A 22148-nucleotide genomic window follows, 5' to 3' on the forward strand; every position below is an offset into this window, starting at 1 on the left:
AAATAAGTAGGCAAGTATGAGCTGAGCAGACAGAAGGGGTGCTGGCTGGAGAGACACTGTGTGGTTGGAGTTGCAGGGCTGCCTATTTTGTCAGTCCCTGCCCCCCGCAATTTCTGATGGATGCAACCCTGCAAATGCAAGATGTTTTGCGCTGCGGGGCCAGTGTGCTTAGTAAATTAAGTCCTATGTCTTTTTTATATCTTAATCTTTATAATAAAAATAAAGAAAGTAATAGGTAATGTAGGTCAGTTTGCACATTGATTCTCAGCATGCCTCGTCCTCCATATTATTCATAGACCGTAAAAAAATAAAATAAGTGTTAAGTGGAACGTATCTTTTGTGCCTATTGTTATATAAATGTAATAGACCTTTTCCAGCCACTTCCTGGAAAGAATATTCAGGCCTATTCAAGATCTTCTGAGTCATTTGGATAGGTGAAATTAGCGTGGGTTTATTGCATGGACCTGGGACTAGAGTCTCTCTCACCAATAAATGCTTGCACTGGATTACAGAGCATGCAGATTGCTAAAAATCTCTTCCTTCTAGACGTCTGACAAATATGCATTTGTGTGATGCCCCAGACAAAGTGGTTTATCTTATTACTGTATCAAGGGCGCGGCTTTCAATTCTGAACAGGTGATTGGTAGTTTATAAAGGCAAAAAGGTACTGTACTGTTTCTAAAACTGGTCGACCTTGAGGAAATTATTTGCTGAAGAATGTCTCACATTGAAGCTTCTGTCTAAAATTACATTATTCTTAGCTGCTGATACATATGAGTTATGCAAGTATTTTTTTTTACTAAATTTTAGCAGAAAAATATCAAAATTATCTTTTGCCATAGTTCAGTGAAGGAAGCTCTGGGTTACCATTTGCGTGCTTCCTGACCAAATGCTTGGCGTATCTGTTATTCTTTGTTTTCCTTATCCATAACTGTTATTATCCTAACGTTTTTTTAAACAAGCTGCTGGTCTGTTGGCTGAGAGACTTCAGGAATCTCACTTGCAAGGTCACTGAATTAATAGTTTGAGTAAACCTTTGTTTTATTAGTAATAGTAAGATACTGTAGAAGCTTGAGCTTTGGAGAACCTTATGCTCTTTTTGCCAGGACCATGTGCAGAACAGAATTTCCTGCTATGAAGAAATTATACTTATAGAGCATTTGAAGAATATACCTTTTTTTTCGCACAATAAATAGCAAAAAAATAAATCCCCAAAACAATCAGAATTTCATAAGTGGTGCTGCTACTAATTTATGCTTATTAGTTTGAACAAAGGCCAAAAAAAATTCAAACTAACGGGCACATCAGTTTCTGTTGCTATTCCCACCTTCATATATAGCAATGCCCAGTTTGAAGAACTTTAATCTATTCCGGACCTATATCTGTGAACTACAGAGCTTAGGGGTATATTTACGAAACAAAAGCTTACTCTTCTTGACGGGTTTCACCACAAATTTAAAGCGACACTAATAGCAAGTACAAAACTTGCTAGGGTTTCTGGTTGATATTAGTGCCACTTAAATTTTAAGATCAAACCTGCCCAGAAGCTAGTAAAAAGATTTTGCCCGTGCTGGTCCCTGACTCTGGGCTCTCCAGACCCACTTCTTCATCAAAGCCTTCCAGCTCTTATCCTAACCCACTGCCCCATGCTTCTTCCACCCTGTCTACCCCATCTGTGTCACACCTGTTTGTCTACCCCTCCCAATTAGAATGTAAGCTCTTGCGAGCAGGGCCCTCTACCCTCTTGTTGTTTCTCCTTACGCTTTCATCTACTCCTCACTCACCACTTGGTTGCTTACACCCTGTTTTTTATTTGAGTGTTATGAATGCTAATGCAGCAATGTATATAAACCTTGTCCTGCATTGTACTGTAAGTCACTGGTTTCTTGTTCACTTATTTATGTACTCTGTAAGGCACTGGGGAACACTTGTAGCGCCATATAAATAAAGGAGAATAATAATTTGTTAAAGTTTATACATTTAAATTGCCATGGTAAGTTGTCCAGTGGACATTCATGCATTCAATCATACATACCTTGTACACTGACTCTGAGGCTGACAATGATTGTGGCAGATGTCCACAGAATCCCCTCTGATATGGCCAAACCAGTCTGAGCTGCATTCCTGTCCCAGGCCCTCATTCAGAGGCGGTCGGAGGATGCAAGCGGTCGCTCAGAAACTGGGCGGCCACTTGCATCCTGACCGGCCGCCTCTGTTGCGGTCGTTAGGCTGTGGGTTAACACCCACAGCTCTAACGATCGCTCGGGTGATGGTCGCGATGGTCAGAGACCATCGCGACCATTGGGGCTTACGACGAGACCCTAGGGTAGGGTCTCACTTGTCGTAAGCCTCGGAGAGCTTCTGGCTCTGTCAGAGCCGGAAGCTCTCCACTGACATCACTAGTGATGTCAGTGGGGCCTCCCCCAAACGGCAGGCGTTCCCATGGGAACGCCTCAGTTTGGGCTGCCACCCCCCCGGCCCGCCTTCCAAACGGGGCGAGCTGTCAATCAACATCGACAGCTCGCCCCCTTTGGAAAGAGACCCGCCAAGACCGGCGCTGTCGGTCGTAGCGGGTCTCACGCATGCGCACGAGGGAGCCGGCTCCCTCATGCGCATGCGCACTGGAAAAACATCGAGGCGGCCGTGCGGTCGTAGACCGTACGGCCGCCTCTGAATAAGGTCCCCAGTCCTTTGCAGAGTTAGTACACCATGCTGCACATTCTCTGGCGGTAGATGAAGGGAACACTCCCTTTAAACTTTTGCTGATGGGGGTGATCATGAAAATTAGTGATGCCACCATCTGGCCTAACCTGTCTGGGCGCAATGCCTTGTGAAGTCACAGCAACTGAAAGTTTACGGTTAGTCAGAGTAGACATTCATGCCTTTTTTTTAAAACGAGATAAAGGGAAATACCCTAAAGTGGACACTCGAATAGCCCAGTTGTATGACACCACTTCCATTCCATCTCCAAATGCTGCAGCTTTTATTGATAGTACAGAGCAAAATTGAGACTATAAAATCTTTATGTAATAGCAGCTGTCTCTCCGGCACACATTTTTGCTGGTCTGAGCGACTCTTGTAAGGTTTGCAGTCTATGGAGTAGATTTACTAAAGCTTCAAATAGACACAAGTAGTGGTGTTGCCCATAGTAACCAATCAGATTATATAATTTTCTAGGATGCAATAAAACATAGTTAGAATCTGGTTGACAACACCACTACTTGTCTAGTTTAGAAGCCTTAGTAAACTTACCCCTAAGAGGCCTAGGTCTTAATTGGTGACCTCGGTTGGCTATATTGGTTAATTGACAAAATTAAAGTTCCTTCAGGATTGAGTATAGTCCTGAAAGAGCCTCTATACTCCAATGTCCCCAATTATTCAGAGAAAAAATATATTGCAAGCATAACATCCCATTTTACCCACCTCTGATACCTCCTTGAAGGTTTTCTTCAGTCCTAAACTGGCCAACCCTGACTATCTAATTAGGCAGAGAGAGCTATTTACAGCTCCATTTCTAATTGTTTTAGTTGTAATGTGTAATATAAATATATATATATATATATATATATATATATATATATATAATATATATAGCTAATTTTGGGAAAGTTTATTCATGTTTGATTATTGTCTGGTTAAGGAAGACTGAGTTTTCTCATACATGTTTACTCTCTGCACTGCAGGTTCTTTTCCATGATGTCAGTGCCCTGACAGATAAGTTGTTCCCAATAGTAGAAGCCATGCAGAAGCTCTTCAGTGCCGGCACTGGAACCTACTATAGTGACTCCATCTTTTTCCTCTCTGTTGCTCTACATCGCATAATGCCAAAAGGTAACTCTATTTTGTACATACAGCCCCATCCTATGGTGAATAACCACTAAATCTAAATATCTATTGCTTTTTTACTAATAATAACAGTCACAATTTTGTGATGAAGTGTATATTTTGTGATATTAACAGATTTCCTTCATGGGGATAGGTTTTTGTTCCCTAAAGATATCAGACTATTGCAGTCGGTGTCACAGAGTTACTGATAATAGAAGACTATAGCTTTCATTGACTTGGGAAACCACGTTCCACACAATGTGAAACGTTACCTGTCGTGGTATGGAAACCTTTACTGATCAATTTGTGACTGTCACTTATTATTTTATTTTTGTTCAAATTGTATGTTAGATTAGGTGTTTATTTTTTTAAAAGCCAGAGCTCTAGCTATTCTGGCTACATATAGATTGTGAGCAGAGCGCTCTTACCACTTTGTCTGTTATTACCCAGTTTTGTTTTATTACGGTTTGTTCCCAATTGATGATGATGATACTACTATGACAAATCCCTAATGGTGACAAGATTAACATAAAAATGTGTACCGGTTTAGCCAGAACAGATGAAGCCTTGACTTTGTAATAGAAAACAAAGGTAACTTAAAATATCTTAGAATAATGATAAACAATTGAAATGGAAATTCTCCAAGCTGTACACAAGACATTTCTGTTATGTGCCAGTTACCTGTATATACTGTAGAGCAAGCAGCCATTTTGTGTCCTAAACCTATATTCCTCAATGCTTCATGCAAAGAATGTATAGTTTTTTTAGACGCTAATACGTTTGCATCACTTGAAAATTGTCAGTCTGCGTATTCTGCGTGTGTCTCTAATGGGTGTGCGTTCAGGAACATTAAATATGCAATAGGAAAAGTATTTGGAGGAATAATTTTGTTACTTTATGGATATGTCTATTTCTTTCTCACTCCACGACAGCCCTCATGTACAGATGTGTCCTGCTACATCTTTGCTCCATACGCAATGTAGCGCACCATGCTAGTTGCACCCTGCCATGCCGCTGCTTGACTATTATATTGCAGCATGCTCCAGTAAAGTGCAGCATAACGTTCTGAAGGGCTGGAAAAGCCAGAGTGTGTGTAATACGACTATCTGCCCACCAGATGTCGCTTTTCCTAAAATGCACAGCGCATGCGTCAAATAGCCAACAAAGCTTTTGGAACGCTGTCAGGCTCCGTGTACAATACAATGTCAATAGTGGGCTCAGCATGCGGTGGCATTGAATAGAAGTGAATGATTGTAGGGGGAGGTGCTGAAGGATGCAGTGAATTCCACACAGTATACTGTATGAACAACTGTAGGCAACCTCCCTGCACCCACCCCCTGTAATGTGTACAATACAATATCTACTGTATAGAGGAAATGCCAGGTGGTGGCAATTTGAGAGCAATGTATTGAGTTGAAGAATATTGAACTTCAATTGCTCTGTCTTTATTTAATGCTGGGTGTGCATCTTCTGGCTTTCACATATATGTATTTTTCTAAATGATATAAATCACAAACCAAATGATTTATTCTTTATTTAATCCTATAGTGAAGATTAAAGAAAAATTACTGATGTACCAAATGACACTGGCACTGATTCAGCAAGAAACACAATTGCAAAGCTGCACGCAGGCAGCTTTGCAATTGCGTCCTTGCAATAATGCAAATGCAGCAGGAGGTGTATGACACCCCCTGCTGCATTTGTGATCCCTGCTGGGATCACCGTCGATGGTGGACGGTTCTGCTGGGTGACCGGACAGTTGAGTAAACCTCAGCTTACAGCGATCAACGCAGCTCCTGGGCTTGCCACTCCCGGAAAAAGGGGAGAATACGTCCCCGTTTCCAGGAACCGCACCCCCGCAAAGCTCCTTTAAATGCCTCTGCTTGTCAATCAGGCAGGGCCATTCAAGGGCTAGCATGCGTGTTAGCAGAACCCATTCTACACACTTGCAGAATGGGTCTTTTGCTTGCGCAGATTCCCGGTAATTGGGAATCTACGTTCAGCAGTGCACTTGCGTACACTGCTGATTAGCCCCATTGGCCCTTTCCGTGCCTCGAACCCAAGGCGCTCACTTTAACCACTCGCGCACATATTCCAGCCGTATCAAAAGCCGCACCTGTTGTGTATGTGATATTTAAGTGTGCGACTTTACTGCAGGTAAAGTGTACAATACAGTGTCTATTGCCGTTTATAGTCTAATGAAGCTGGATGTCATAATATGGAGATTTAGGGATGAGGAAAGTGCGGAGCAATGCATAAAGTAGTGCAGATTACTTTCAAAGTATTGAACCTGAAACGATCTCTCTTTATAAAAACTGCCCATGTGTCTTTATTAGCGACAGTATACAGTACGGGATGGCCTGTAATGAGTAGGTCTACAGTGGTTTAGTCTTGACACAGTGATCATTTCAAGCACCTGAGGAGTGTCTGTTTACACTGCCTGAACATGACTGGCCACCCTCTCACTGATTACCATCCACTGCAATACAGTATTGTATTCAGTGCTGTAGTTTTCATCCGTGGCGCATTCGCCACTCAGCGGTTAAACTGTGTACTGCGTGTTGTGTAGTCTTTCCTGGCATACACGACGATCTGCCATAACGCATATTGACATGTCGCAGCAGGGATGCCAGAATGCCACACTGAGCGAAGATCTAGCCAAACATATTTGTATAACTTAATCCTTCAGCTGAGTGACTCTTCTTTCTCTTTCTTGTGTTTTTTTTTTTTTGTCTCTTCAGCTGAGCACGGCAGAGGGCAGAGCAGTTTTTTTCACTGTGCTGGTTCTGCCTGGTAATAACCATGAGATATTATCATTTTCAAAACTTTGTGTGTAACCACTTTATTCTATTATAGGCCTGGAAAGGGCAAATAATCTAGGGCCAGTTGAAAAAAATTATTTAAAAGGCATATGCCACGAAATTCCCCTACTACATTTATATAACCCCTGAAGTCAGTGTCCTGGATTGTAAATCCCCAAACCAGACCTTCCTATGTCCCCTTGACACATCTGGTCAAGATATAGTTAAGGCCTTTTTGAGAGGTTATGAAATTGGGAATGGCAATATCCCCTGGTCACCTGTTTTCTTTTTCTTAGAATCCTGTCACTAAAACCCCCCTTGACTGAGAAATTTGACAAAGGTGTATGTTTGTAAGTCACATAGACCCTAATAAACATCTTCTCTAAAAGGTGAGGGCTAGGAGCAGCCCTGCACAAGGTTAATGACAAGGAGACCTGTAGAAGTATACATTCATGAGAAGAGTCTTATCCAGACTGCAATGCACCAGAACCAAGACCAACATTAATTTGTTTCATAACTTTCTAAGTTAGCTAGTTTGTTTCATTCCCTTTTATTTCTTGTAATATAAACTGTGTCATTTTGTAACATATTTTTGTACCTTTAAGCATTGGAGTAATTTTGCTCAACCTGCATTAGCCTGGTCTTTGTTTCTTAAACACACCTATATGCCTGTAAGGGGCCAAGGAACGTGTTACCATCAGTGTGAACTTATTTGAATATTAAGTGTGTGTAGGTAGAATTGAATGATTACCTGGTGGAATTACAGAAGGTCTCGTTGTCTCTCTCATTAAAGTTGACCATCTAGACAAGAGTTGCCTCCTGGGGACTGTCTCTTTTAAAAACTGCGCCCTGTGACACGGCTGCACGCAGCCCAACCCGTGTTGCTGAAGTCTACGTATGAGTCAGCACACGCTTTTTCTACCTCTGCTATTTAATGCACTTACTAAGCCTATAGATGGAAAGAAAACTAGCAAGATGCATTGTGTTTGTGGAGCTTGTGATAAAGATTTACCAATTGATTACAAATGAGCATTGTGTTTTGGACTGTATCCATCAGAAAGATTGTCAAGTGCAACTTACAGAACAATATAAAGAATGAATTAACTGGATGAGAAAATACGGCTGCAAGTGAGAAGTGTTAGTGATGCGTAGGACTTCGCATCGCTCGTAAGTAGTTTAAGATGTGTATATAGTCCATGATGAATGAGCAGTTTGCTAAACATAGCTCAATCCATCCACATTCAGTATTGCATTCGAGAATCAGGCACTTTGCATCCAAGGAGGAACTTCAGACAACTCCTAGAGGTAAAAAGGACAAGATCATGGATGGGTATACTGTAGATCTGATGAAAATGTGTGTACATTATTCAGAAGGACCTATTGATTCATGTGAAGGCTCATCTGATAGAGAGAAAATGGGAAATTAAAGAGAATCCCAGAACATTTAACCCTGAAATAGTAGAAACATTAATAAAACACATTCATAAAACAACACTTGTACCTCCAGTTTTTAAGATCCTTTTTGTTGGGTAAATACTATGTAAACTCAGGGTATTTATTCTACATAAGGTGATCAGAGAGCTGCTGGATAACTTATGGAAGGAAGTTAGAGAGGACAATTTTAATTTTAAGAAATTAGACACTATGGTGCTGGTGCAGAGTTAAACGTGAGTCAATTTGCAGAATGTATCTTGCATGCGCTGTCTATGCTCTGGAACCAAGCGTATGCAAGTGCAGGTGATGCAGAGTCCTATGCAAATCAGCTGCATCTTTACTTGTTACGTAACCATATAACTAGCTAATATGTTTTCCAAAAATGTCCCCATCTTTTTTTCTTTCATGTAAATAATAGCTGTTTAAAACTGATTAAATATAATTTTCTTTAAACTTGATTTTGCATATTTGTTAAATAGATATTACAGTCAGGTGCATAAATATTGGGACATTGACAGAATTTTCATATTTTGGCCTCTATTCACCACCACAATGGCTTTGAAATGAAACAAACAAGATGTGCTTTAACTGCAGACTTTCAGATTTAATTTGAGGGTAATTACATCCATTCAGGTGAACGGTGTAGGAATTACAACGGTTTCTATATGTGCCTCCCACTTTTTAAGGGGCCAAAAGTAATGGGACTATCAACTCAAAAGCTATTTCATGGACAGGTGTGGGCTATTCCTTTGTTATTTCATTATCAATTAAGCAGGTAAAAGGTCTGGAGTTGATTTTAGGTGTGACATTTGCATTTGGAATCAGTTGCTGTCGACTCTCAATATGAGCTCCAAAGAGCTGTCACTATCAGTGAAGCAAGCCATCATTAGGCTGAAAAATCAAAACAAACCCATTAGAGAGATAGCAAAAACATTAGGTGTGGCCAAATCAACTGTTTGGAGAGCTTAGCAACACCAAAAGACCCGGAAGACCACGGAAAACAACTGTGGTGGATGACAGAAGAATTATTTCCCTGGTGAAGAAAAACCCCTTCACAGTTGGCCAAATCAAGAACACTCTCCAGGAGGTAGGTGTATATGTGTCAAAGTCAACAATCAAGAGACGACTTCACAAGAGTGAATATAGAGGGTTCACCACAAGATGTAAACCATTGGTGAGCCTCAAAAACAGGAAGACCAGATTAGAGTTTGCCAAACAACATCTAATAAAGCCATTACAGTTCTGGAACAACATCCTATGGACAGATGAGACAAAGATCAACTTGTACCAGAGTGATGGGAAGAGAAGAGTATGGAGAAGGAAAGGAACTGCTCATGATCCAAAACATACCACCTCATCAGTGAAGCTTGGTAGTGTCATGGCGTGGGCACGTATGGCTGCCAATGGAACTGGTTCCCTTGTATTTATTGATGATGTGACTGCTGACAAAATCAGCAGAATGAATTCTGAAGTGTTTCGGGCAATATTATATGCTCATATTCAGTCAAATGCTTCAGAACTCATTGGACGGCGCTTCACAGTGCAGATGGACAATGACCCGAAGCATACTGCAAAAGCAACCAAAGAGTTTTTTAAGGCTAAAAAGTGGAATGTTATGCAATGGCCAAGTCAGTCCCCTGACCTGAATCCGATTGAGCATGCATTTCACTTGATGAAGACAAAACTGAAGGGAAAATGCCCCAAGAACAAGCAGGAACTGAAGACATTTGCAGTAGAGGCCTGGCAGAGCATCACCAGGGATGAAACCCAGCGTCTGGTTATGTCTATGCGTTCCAGACTTCAGGCTGTAATTGCCTGCAAAGGATTTGCAACAAAGTATTAAAAAGTGAAAGTTAGATTTAGGATTGTTTAGTTTGTCCCATTACTTTTGGCCCCTTAAAAAGTGGGAGACACATATAGAAACCGTTGTAATTCCTACACCGTTCACCTGATTTGGATGTAATTGCCCTCAAATTAAATCTGAAAGTCTGCAGTTAAAGCACATCTTGTTTGTTTCATTTCAAAGCCATTGTGGTGGTGAATAGAGGCCAAAATATGAAAATTCTGTCAATGTCCCAATATTTATGGACCTGACTGTATTTACATTATGTGATGATAAAAAAAAACCCTCACAATTTTGTTGACATAAATAAATAGAGGTATACAGTAGTATACCATAGTCTTAGGAATAGGGCCCAAATCTAAACACAGAATGCATTTATGATTCATGTACACCTTATGCACACAGCCTGAAAGCACTTTTATACAATATTTTCAATAATTTTGTGGTTCAAACAAAGTTTGTGTACATACATGAAATTAATTTGTTTCATATACATATTATGCACAAAGCCAATAGGTCATTTTATACTTTATTTTTAATAATTTTGTGCCTTAAACAAAGTTTGTACATTGAACCATCAAAAAGTAAAGGTTTCACTATCTCAGTCATGCTGAAAATATTCCGTATTTCAGAATATTTTGGATATGGGAGACTCACCTTTTTTTTATATTATAATATTATTATTTTTTTTTTATTATTTGATAGATTGCCTGGCCTTCCACACCACCTTCCAGCGACACACTCTGGTGCCTGACTTTAGGTACTGATATGTAGTCTATAGTGGAACGCACTCCGTGGGATTTGTCCAAACAAAAAGACACAGGCAAAGCTCTAGTAGTCAAGAGTCGGAGAGGGTACCTCTTTTAGCAAGACATCACACATATATATGAAAAAACAACATACATAAATACTTACCTCGCAGTGCAGTTTTTTCCCCACGCTCCCCGACGATCGTCGATGACGTCATCAAAGGCAGACAAATGCCCACATCCCAGCAGCCTCCAGGGGGCGCGGCCATGCAAAGTGTTTCATCACAATAGTTACAATATTACAAAAGCCGGCTGTATGTGGGAACATGAAGATAATAAATATAACCATCTATTTCAACGTCTAAATAGCAAGATGCAGGAAACAATAGAACATTTATCACAGCTAAGACCTGACATTAAGATTTGCAATAGAGAAAGAAAAACGTCAGACTATTCTCTATAAATAATACTATATAAAATCTGAGATGCTGTGATAAAATTTCCCTATATTCTACAGACAAAAAGTTATATTTTACTAGAAGCAATGCAATGCATAAATGCTGAAAGATGTCTGGATGAATAAACCAGCACAATACTGTATTAGGGTCCCTAATTATTAGGGGGCGTAGGAAGGGCGGTTCCGGCGGAGCGCGAGCTCAAGGCACCATATATGGTGAAAGGGGGCTGCCTGCTGCTGGACTCTGTCACTATGACACCAGTCTTGTGGAACCGCTGCCAGGACGTGATCGCGCCCCTCACGAAGCCACGCCCCCTTGCAGTGACGTGAGCTAGTCGCGTCACTGCCTACTTACCCAGCCATCTCCCTGCCTTCTCGGAGACTGACTTAGCCGGAAGGCGGGGCTTAAGTGAGTCGGCAATTGGAGTTGGGGCTTATGTCTGGGGTGGAGCTTAAGCCCATAGCCGCTGGCCGGGTAGAGTACTGCACATGAACGGAACTGAGAGAGGATCCGTAGATGTGCTGGTACCACGAAATAAGAGGTGTGTGTTGCTAAATGTAATTGTATGTGTGTGTGTGTATATATGTGTGTATGTATGTATGTATGTGTATGTATATGTATATATATATATATATATATATATATAATTTCTCTTTTTAGTAATGAATTGTTTACATACATATTTATATTTATTCTAAATTTATTTTATTTCTTTATGGGTTATGGTGCACTTTCAAATTTTATATATATATAATACATATACACTCATCGTTTGAAAGTGCGACTATAAATGGTGTCCAGCGTGTTTAAAAAAAAAAAAAAAAAAATTAAAATATATATATACATAATGTGTTTTTAAACGAGCCGGTCGCTATTTATCAATTGCACTATTTGTGTGTGTGTGTGTGTATATATGTATGTGTGTGTATATATGTATGTGTGTGTTTTATATATATATATATATATATATATATATATATATATAATGTATAATCTAAAATGTATGCATCGCAGTGCGCATGCGCTAAGGCATCATCTGCGATCGCAGACACATCGCAGAGTGATTGACAGGAAGTGACCGCTTGGGGGCGTGGTCGGCAAAATGCAGGCGTGCCAGTGCGTTTGAACGCCATTACAGGTGCGTGCATAAATTATCCGCTGCGATGTTATACACAGCTTGAGATCTCACTGCGAAGATTAGTAATTTCTGAGTAAGGTCTGACCTTGTGCAAGTGTGCATGAGGCTCCGATGTAACTCAATGTCATCCATGTTTTCACAGACTTGGGGAAGTGGGCGTCCTTATGTTATGCTGTGACAGCATAGCTATTGCAGACAGCATATTTTCACAGTGAGACTGCGTGCGTAATTGCAGCGGCGATCACACTTGTGATCTGCAGTGAATCAGGCCCTTTATGTATTGTATTTATGAATAATACAACACAACAGGCTCTGTAAATGTAGCATTTTTTTTTCCTTTCTTATGCTCATGTGCTCCCACATGTTGGTCACGTCCTCAGTTCAGTACAGGTGAGGGGGGTGCCGAAACATACCCTTGCTCCTGGCACCACGGCTCCTAGCTACACCTCTGATTAGGGATCATACACTTATACCTTTTATATAGGCAATCTGGACATAGAGGGAGCATAAGGACTGGACCAGCCACAATGAGTTAAACCTTTTAGTATAGTTACCCGCATAGATAACCTAATTAAACTAAAGAAAGCAAGTAAGGGACCTGATCCCCATCTCCCCCTCTGATATTGGAGGGGACCCGTCTATCATTTTATGTTAGAGTAGCGAAACCATGTGTATGGTCCCTAAAATACTTAGCAACCTTCTGTTCTGACTCCTTACCCCCAAGGGCCGCCCTGATACTAGACGTATGCAAGGCCATGTGTTCCTTGAGCTGTCGTGAGGTCTTTCCTATATAAAACAGCCACTGGCATCTTATATAGTATACCACGAACCTGCTAGAACAAGTTAGAGCAAATCTAATTTAAAATTTTCTTCCAGAAGGGGGGTGCACAAACATATTCCCAGTTTCAAGGAAACTGGCAGGTCGTGCACCTGGTACATTTATAGTTACCCGGTTTCCTTGTGAGGAAATGGTCAGGTCTTTGGACCCTGAAAAAGGAAATGTCATTATGAACAACAAAATCCTTGATATGTTTCCCATGTCTGAAAGAGGGCATAATAGAAGTGTCTTTTAGCATAGGAAGAGATTCGTCGGTGGTCAGAGTAGGCCACAGTTGTCTTGCAGATTGTATCAATTCTTTACTAATGGTACTGAAATCCTGTGTCCGGACAATTTCTTAGTGCAGTCTGATTTGTGTGATGGCTGTAAGACATCCGCTCTATTTAGGGAAAGTGCTTTTTCCATAGCAACTCTAAGGGATTTGGGGTTATAACCCCTCGATAAGAACTTTTGTCATGATGTGCATCTGGTAAATAGCGTCATCTCTGTTGCTGCAGATCCTCAAAATTTGGAATAGGGGAGACCTCTGTTAGAAGCCGGTGGATGACAACTTTCTGCCCTTAAAACTGTTTCTGTCAGTGTCTTTAGTATACGGCGATATTAAACTCCAAAGACTCACCAAATTTCACTGTGACATCTAGATAGTGAACTTCCTTAAAGCTGCAATTAAAGGTAAATTTTATCGCTGGGTCTTTGCGATTTACCACAGTCATCATTTCTATGAACTGTTTTTCTCCTGACCATAACCTAAAAATGTAATCTATATAAGGATAGTAAAAAGCTATATAACTAGCTATATTGGAGTCTTCAAAAAACAAATCTCTTTCCGTCCGGACCATGAACAGGTTGGCGAATGATTGGGCCTCACATGAGCCCATCGCACAACCTAAGCTCTGGCTGTAGAACTTGGCGTCAAAGATGAAATCATTCCTGGACAGGGTCAATTCTAAAAGAGAGAGCGAGAGACACAGATCCAAATCTGGACTTTTAAAAGCGGGATTATTTCTCAAAATTAGCTTGATTATTCAAGAACCCTATTGTTTGGAATGCTTTTATACAAGCTGACCACATCAATACTGCACATCGGGAATCGTTGTGGCACTGTGGAGAGATGCTGCAATTTGTATCAAAATGTGCCATGATGATGTCATCTCCGTCCGCCGTGGAGCGTAGAGAGGAGGGCTGAACTGCGGTGAGTAAGTAAGTATTTAAGTATGTTCTTCTATTATATATGTATGATGTCTTGATTAAATGATGACTACTATGTATAATAATCTCTCTCGTTCTCTCTCTCTCTCGCTCTCTCTCTTTAAATATAGGAAGGTTCCTATGGGCAATATACAAAGGTGCTGGAAACTTAGAGATTTGATCAGGGATGTGCGGGGAAAAAGTAGGCACGGGAGGCAGTGTCTCAACTGTCGTACAGTTTTTACTCCAGAGTTTTGACTATAAAAATTATTAGAATAATACAAAGAAGATATTTATAATAATTTTTTCTTATAATTTTTATAGTCAAAACTCTGGAGTATACTGACGTTTGACATGAAAGGCTCTGCCTCACCTGACCTCACATCACTGTATATATTTCTAATATGAAATCTATAAATCTCATAACCACCTGTAGTGAATACACTTATAAAGTGGATCCGTACCAAATAGAAATTAAATATAGCTAATTTAAACATCCAGAATGATTCCACAAATATTCTCAATGACCAGATTTTAGTCTTTTATTTATGGAATTTTAAATTTTTGCAACCAGTATATACCAGGACAGGACAGAGCTATGTCCTATCCCAGAGGTTCTCAAAAGCGGTTCTCAGGACCCCACACAGTTCACGTTTTCCAGGTCACCTAGCAGGTTCAGTCATTACTCAGCAACATATTTTAAAAGTTCCACTGATGGAGCTAATTATTTCACTTGTGATTCTGTGAGGAGACCTGCAAAACATGCACTATTTGGGGTCCTGAGGACAGAGTTTGAGAACCTGTGTCCTATCCTATACACTTCCTCAGACCCCTGAGGAAGTCTGAAGGATAGGAATACCTCGGTCCTGACTAAACGCGCTGTTTTCAACAGGTCATGTTTTGATGATTTCTGTGAGTGGAAGCAGGTGGCATAATTGCTGACATAGCAAAATAGATGAACTCACCTGTGCATGAATAAAAATAATACATAAAACATGACTTTTGGGGGTACTTGGGGACTGGAGTTTTGAACCCCTGCTATAGAGGCAATCACTGCTATCAAACTATTTCTGTAGCTCTCACTGAGACTTCTGCAACAAGTTGTTTGGCTCATTTTTCCTGAGCAAACTGCTTAGTTGTCCCAGGTTTGATGGGTGTCTACTATAGGCTGCAATATTCAGCTATTACAATAAATTAGGGGTGGCCAACCCGCGGCTCTTTAGGTTTTGTGATTCGGCTCCCCCCACTGAAATTGTGAACACTGGTCTCTAAAGCGTTCAGCTGCTAAAGAAGCCTCTGATTGTTTCAGAGGCCAGCATTCCCAGTGATGCAATGTGCGGATGACGTCACCAGCGAGTGAGGAGCGTGCCCTGCGCACCTGCTGGATCTAGTTAAATCCAGTCCAGTCAGTGGCAGCGGGAGCCAGAGCCAAAGCAGCAGTGTCAGGTAAGTACTGGGCTGGGGGCACTACTTAAGGGGCATCAGTTTAGGGGGCACTGCATAATGGGCACACATACAGGGGGCACTGCATAAGGGGCAAAACTAAAGGGGGCACTGCATAAGGGGCAAAACTAAAGGGGGCACTGCTTAATTGGCACTAGTTTAGTGGGCACTGCATAAGGGGCACATATACAATATTTTCAATGTGCTGGGCTCGCCCCCAGTGTGACTAAAAACGGGGTTGTGACACAAGGTCATGCTCCAAAGGACATTCTCCCAGAAGTATTATGACTTGTTAATATGACTTTTAGCAAATACCAGTGAGTTTTTTTTTTTTTTTTTTTTTTCTTTTCAAAAGTGGGATCCTCCTTGGTCTTCTTCTACTGAGACCACTCTCATTTAAAAAAAACATTGAATGGTGTGATCAGTCACTGGCGTACCTTGACCTCAGGTTGTATTTTCTTGAAAGTTTTTCTTGGCTCTTTAGCCACAATTCTCACTATCCTCCTTTTTAATCTGGGGTCAGTTTTCCTCTTGCTTCCTCATGCATGGAGTTGGCTTCAGTTCCAAGGACTTTAAACTTCCTAATATTTGCAACTATAGTGAAATGAACATCAAAATGTTTAGAGATGATAGCTTTGCCTTTACATGCTTGTCTAGAATTTTCTTTCTAATCTCTGCAGACAACTTTCCTTTTGCGTTCTCTGGTCCATGTTCAGTATGGTACACGTGATGACACCTAACAACAACTTTTGTCCATTTATGTAGTCTAAATGACTGATGTGTATGATGCTAATTCAAGAAAGCAATTACTTCGAAATACAGGTTGAGTCTCCCATATCCAAATATTCCGAAATACGGAATATTCCGAAATACGGAATATTTTTGGCATGACTGAGATAATGAAACCTTTGATTTTTGATGGTTCAATGTACACAAACTTTGTCTAAGGCACAAATTATTAAAAATATTGAATACAATTACCTTCAGGCTGTGTGTATAAGGTGTATATGAAACATAAATTAATTTAATTTCTTTACTCAAACTTTGCTTGAGCTACAAAATTATTGAAAATATTGTATAAAATGACCTGCAGGCTGTGTGTATAAGGTGTATATAGCACATAAATTCATTCTGTGTGTGTATATTTGGGTTCTATTCCCAAGATATTTCACTATGATATGCAATTATTCCAACGGAATATTCCGTTATCCAAAATACCCCTGGTCCCAAGCATTTTGGATATGGGAGACTCAACCTGTATCACTATAATCCAATAATTATCTTTTCCAAATGGTACCAACCAATCTGTTTAGGCCAGTTTAGATTATCTTTGGTGAATAAGCAATTATTAATTTATTTTCAGCTTATTTGCTTTATTCTATGGTATACATCACTTTTCATGAGAAATTAAGCATTGTTTTAATGAGCTGTAAGGGTACCAACAAATTTGTCGAGGAGGACTGCTTGGACCTTGTACACCCAAATCCATTGTATCCATTGGATTGTGCATGCTCCTAATGTGAACAGCCTTTATTCCCTCATAGAAGTTCAATTGCTGAACATTGTTCATGAAAAATAGAAAGCTTTGCTGATGTGAAAAACTATTAATTTGCTGTCTAAACTGAGATCTGGGCCCCATCAGGTGGAGCTCACCATGTCCCTAATTTATGCCCGCTGTAAGAGTACATTAACGTATATGAGAAGTCCCCTGTATTGGGATTTTGCTCCACTTCTTAGGTCGGGTCTCTGTCTGCCTTAGAAAGTGAGAGATAACATTTTCATCTTGACTATATTTATTATGAACTGGAACTGTTTGATAAATGCTTCCTCAATTGAAAGGTTGCTTGCTGGGGCTACAGCACTAAAGGCTGCTCATGTCTGTTATAATGACTAAATGTGTCTGGTACATATCTCATTATTCTTCATTCTACTGAGGAATTTCCATTGTAGTCACAGAACTAGTCAGGCCTCCAAGTTGACCTGTTGGTCCTTTTTTATTCTTTTTTTTTTTTTTTTGCTGCCATCTCTTATCAAAGTATAATATTTTAATATAAAAAGAAATAAAGCAGCTTCCTTTGAACGGTGTCACTTTACTTGCTTCCTTGTATCATTTCACATTGGAGCTGTGTATTAGCTTGCCATTACAGAATCAGAAAGGTAATATGTCTTATAGCACGCTGGTGCTTCTGTACATTCTAAAATACTGTTAGTGGTTCATCTAATATCTCATTAGCACAGACCTGGGTAAAATTGCTAAACGTTAGGAACCAGAGTGAATAATACTGCACTCTAAAACGTGTAAGAGTAGACCTATTTACATTGCAGGGTACCAGCATTATTCCTGAGCAGCAAATTACATCAGTCCACAAATGGTAACACATTAGTTTGCGTCTTCATATATTTATTACACACTAGACTGTGCCCTAAAAAAATCCAGCGCCCACCAATGTGTTTTCATTGGGAAAAGAGGGTATCTAGTCATCGTCTTAATCTGGAAACATCCTTTAATAGTACCTGGCGTTTTATTTTATGAATATTCCACCTGCAGTTGTATGTGTCTGGTTGTTACGGTCTCTTAGGACTCGCCGTGTAAGACCCCTAGAACCACCTTGGCGAGTTCTTCTGCCAATAGCAACCACCCTTAGAACTACACACGCTCACCGGTACTTAGGCTTTCATCTGGTCTTAATCTCGGGATAGGAGGGACTTACATGGTTATCCTAAGGCCACTGGATGTTATGTGACTGATGTAATAACTGACAAGGATAAGGTGAGATGTTCTAGGTGGAAGCGTTTCAAGATACGGCTAAAGAGCTGAGGTGCGGCTTTGAGAGCCGAGTTTCGGCTTGGAGAGCCTCATGAAGCTGATTGAGAGAATGCCAAGAGTGTGCAAAGCTGTCATCAAAGCAAAAGGAATCTAAAATATAAAACCTATTTTGATTTGTTTAACACTTTTTTGTTTACAACATAATTCCATATGTGTTCTTTCATAGTTTTGATGTCTTCAGTATTAATCTACTATGTTGAAAATTATTTAAATAAACAAAAACCATTGAATGAGAAGGTGTGTCCAAACTTTTGACTGGTAGAGTGTGTGTGTGTGTGTGTGTGTATATGTATGTGTGTATATATATATCTCTCTCTCTCAATCAGGGCCGGCTCTAGGGGTGTTCGACCAGTGAGGCCGCACAAGGGCGCCACCCTAAGTGGCCCGTGGGTGGTCAAATCGGGAGGTTGGAGACCCCCACCACCGCAGCTGTGCGGTGGTGCCGGACCCCCCAGAGTGTGAATGGATGCCGTGCGTGGCAACCATTCATTGACTGGAGAGGGCTGGGGGGAAGCCCAGCCAGTGACTGAGTGCTGGGCTTTACCCCCAGCCTGATGTTATTTGGAGGCGTGCCATGTGGGCACACCTCAAAATAACGTTGTATGGGGCGTGGCCTATGGTAACTGGGCCACGCCCCCAAATTCGTCTGCGTACAGCGTCAGGGCGCCTTCTCAAGGGTCGACACAGAGTGCTCCGAACCCTGGAGCTGGCCCTGATGAGAGAGAGAGAGAGTATATACATAAATATACTGTATGTGTTGAAATATAAAGAAGATAAAAGACAAGGTGCACCTCCTAGTGCAATAAAGCTTATAACCATCTGTAGTGAAAAAACGTATATAGTGGACCCATACTAGATAGAAATTAAATATGACTTATTTCAGGGCTAGACAAATTTTGGTAAAATCTAGGAGCCATCTTAAAAGTTTAGGAGCCTGACCATCGTCCATTACCAAAATATATGAAAGCTTGTATAGACCACAACACATGCCCTTTCAGTGCCCCTCAACCTCCCCACATACAATCATATCACCACACATGCCTCTTTAATGGTCATCAGATTCTGCAACATGCCCATACCAACCCCTTGTAATAGTGGCCCCAGTAGTGAGCCCCCTTGTAATAGTGGCCCCAGTAGTGAGCCCCCTTGTAATAGTGGCCCCAGTAGTGAGCCCCCTTGTAATAGTGGCCCCAGTAGTGAGCCCCCTTGTAATAGTGCCCCCAGTAGTGAGCCCCCTTGTAATAGTGCCCCAGTAGTGAGCCCCCTGTAATAATGGCCCCCAGTAGTGAGCCCCCTGTAATAATGGCCCCCAGTAGTGAGCCCCCTGTAATAATGGCCCCCAGTAGTGAGCCCCCTGTAATAGTGGCCCCCAGTAGTGAGCCCCCTGTAATAGTGGCCCCCAGTAGTGAGCCCCCTGTAATAGTGGCCCCCTATAGTGAGCCCCCTGTAATAGTGGCCCCTAGTAGTGAGCCCCCCCTGTAATAGTGCCGCGCGAACACACAAAAAAAACAGACATGCCTAAAGCCCCGATCCTGTGTCTACTGCCGTCCGCCACTCCTCGTAACTATGGGAGAGACGTCATGACGTCTCTCCCATAGTGCCCATAGGGGGAGCCGGATGCTGGAGCTCAGGAGTGCGCTCCGGCTGCTGCTGCGGGGAGTCGGGCGCCCGCTGGTAAAATTTTACCAGCGGGCGCCCGGCAAATGGAGCCTCCCTGCGGCAGGAGGACCCTTGGAAGACTCGTTTGCAAGGACGAAAATCTTAGTCGCCATGGCGACCAGGATTTGTCGAGCCCTGACTTATCTGATCATCCAGAATGATCCCACAAATGTCCTTTATGACCAGAAAATAGTCTTTTAAAACAGCCTAGTGGGAACGCTGCTCCTCTGCATTGGAAGACGCCGAAACTGGCTTTGGCGTTCCCATAAAACGGGTACAACACAGTGTCTCTCTCAAACGGATTGGGGAGCACTACAAGCGATCTTGCAGGACCCGTTCTGCACATGCACCAAACTGGTCCTGACCATAGGCAGTCCCCCCCACCATCAGAGATGTACGCAAACCATTGGCTTTTTGTACATCTCTGAATCAGACTCATAGTGAGCGGAATTTGCCCAGCCCTGGATTGGAAGCACAAAGTTTTCGGTTTTAAATGTCTTTGTTAGTTTTCATTGAAGTCTTTTTTTTGTATTCATCTGAAGATACCCGGAATACCATTGTTCAGTCTGTCTGCACATTATATGTTTGTTAACCTTGTCACTCCCTGGAGCCTGTATTACAATTCACAGATGTGACCCGTTGCCTGAGAGACTCTTAATAGTTTAATTGGTGACAGTCTATTTTTAACGGTCTCTTTCTAAACATAGAGGTTATAGTGATATTTTTAGCACATAATTATACAGCACTTTCTTGTAGCACATAAAGTGTATAATTGTACTTTGACTGTCTAACAAGAAGAAAGTGAGCCTGAAATAGATGTGGTAACTGTGCATGTCATACTTTATGTAGTACTACTTTTTTTTTTTTTTTTTGACAACTACGTGGAACATTTTTCAAATTTGGATATTTTTGGTTATGTTCACAGGATATGTGTTCAAATGGTATTGTTACTATATTATGTTTCCATCCTAATGGCAAAACACCTGAAGAGAAAATATAACCTGAATGTGTTTTAAAATTTCCATGCAGTCATTTGGCTACTTGGGAGAAACAAATGGCTAAAATAGCGAGACGGCATATACTCATATGCTTATGTTTATGTGTAGTAGCTAGTTTTTAAGAGTTCTTTAGTTGTGCTACTATATTTAAATCAGTGATGAAAACCCTAATGCACTTCAAGTGCCGCAAGTCTGGCCCTCTCATCTTCAAAAGGGCCATGTATTAGCATTATATAATGTTTGTGCTTGTACTGTTCAGATTTTTTTTTTTAATGCAGTGTCCACACAAATATACCTTCTTCTTTTTTTTTTTTTTTTCCCAGAAGACACTTGTATTTTCAGAAAATACCATTAGTGTTTTTTACTCTTTCTAGCACAATAACAATTTACCAAAAAAGTATTTTTAATTTCAAGAAAGTAAACCAAAAGCAAACATGATCTCCACTCCTTTGATCATTTGCCTATGGAGCTTGGCCTTCCTCGTACAGCATTTTATAGATACCTTCAACTCCGTCACGCCCTGCACGCTCAGTTTGGATCTGATCCTATTTTATCACCTTCTCTTGTTAAATTTGCACTCCTTCATTTACCTGTGACCGTAAGACGGTCTCCTATCATAGTGATCTAGAGGTGCCCATCCACTAGACGATTAAGTTGAACGATAATGATCATTCGCAAATTGTTTGCAATAATGTCTAAAACGACCAGTGATGCGCGCTCCCGCTGGTCGTTTAGACATCCATCATCGTGCAAACATGCTGGTCAACCTGACGATAATGTCAGGTTGAGCATGTTTGCAGATGATTGATGAGCCTGCACTGAACGACTGCTCGTTCAGTACGGGCTCATCACAGACTGACAAACGACTGCACAATTACAATGTCGTAATCGTGTAGTCATTTTCATGTCTGCTAGTGGATGGGCACCTTTACTTCTCGTTTTTTGCC

At 41.1% G+C, this 22148-nt stretch overlaps 1 protein-coding gene across 1 annotated transcript in view; it reads left to right on the top strand.

Annotated features, from left to right (window-relative positions):
- The window catches only part of XXYLT1 (xyloside xylosyltransferase 1), a 298751-nt gene that overhangs the window by 47255 nt on the left and 229348 nt on the right, over positions 1-22148 (top strand). Inside the window, exon 2 of the mRNA XM_088444743.1 lies at positions 3684-3831. Coding sequence (XP_088300869.1) covers positions 3684-3831 — 148 coding nt within the window. The remainder of the gene's footprint in view (positions 1-3683; positions 3832-22148) is intronic.

Source organism: Taudactylus pleione, unplaced genomic scaffold (genome assembly GCF_031769625.1).
Source record: "Taudactylus pleione unplaced genomic scaffold, aTauple2 ptg000372l, whole genome shotgun sequence".
In the NCBI taxonomy this organism is placed as follows: Eukaryota; Metazoa; Chordata; class Amphibia; order Anura; family Myobatrachidae; genus Taudactylus; species Taudactylus pleione.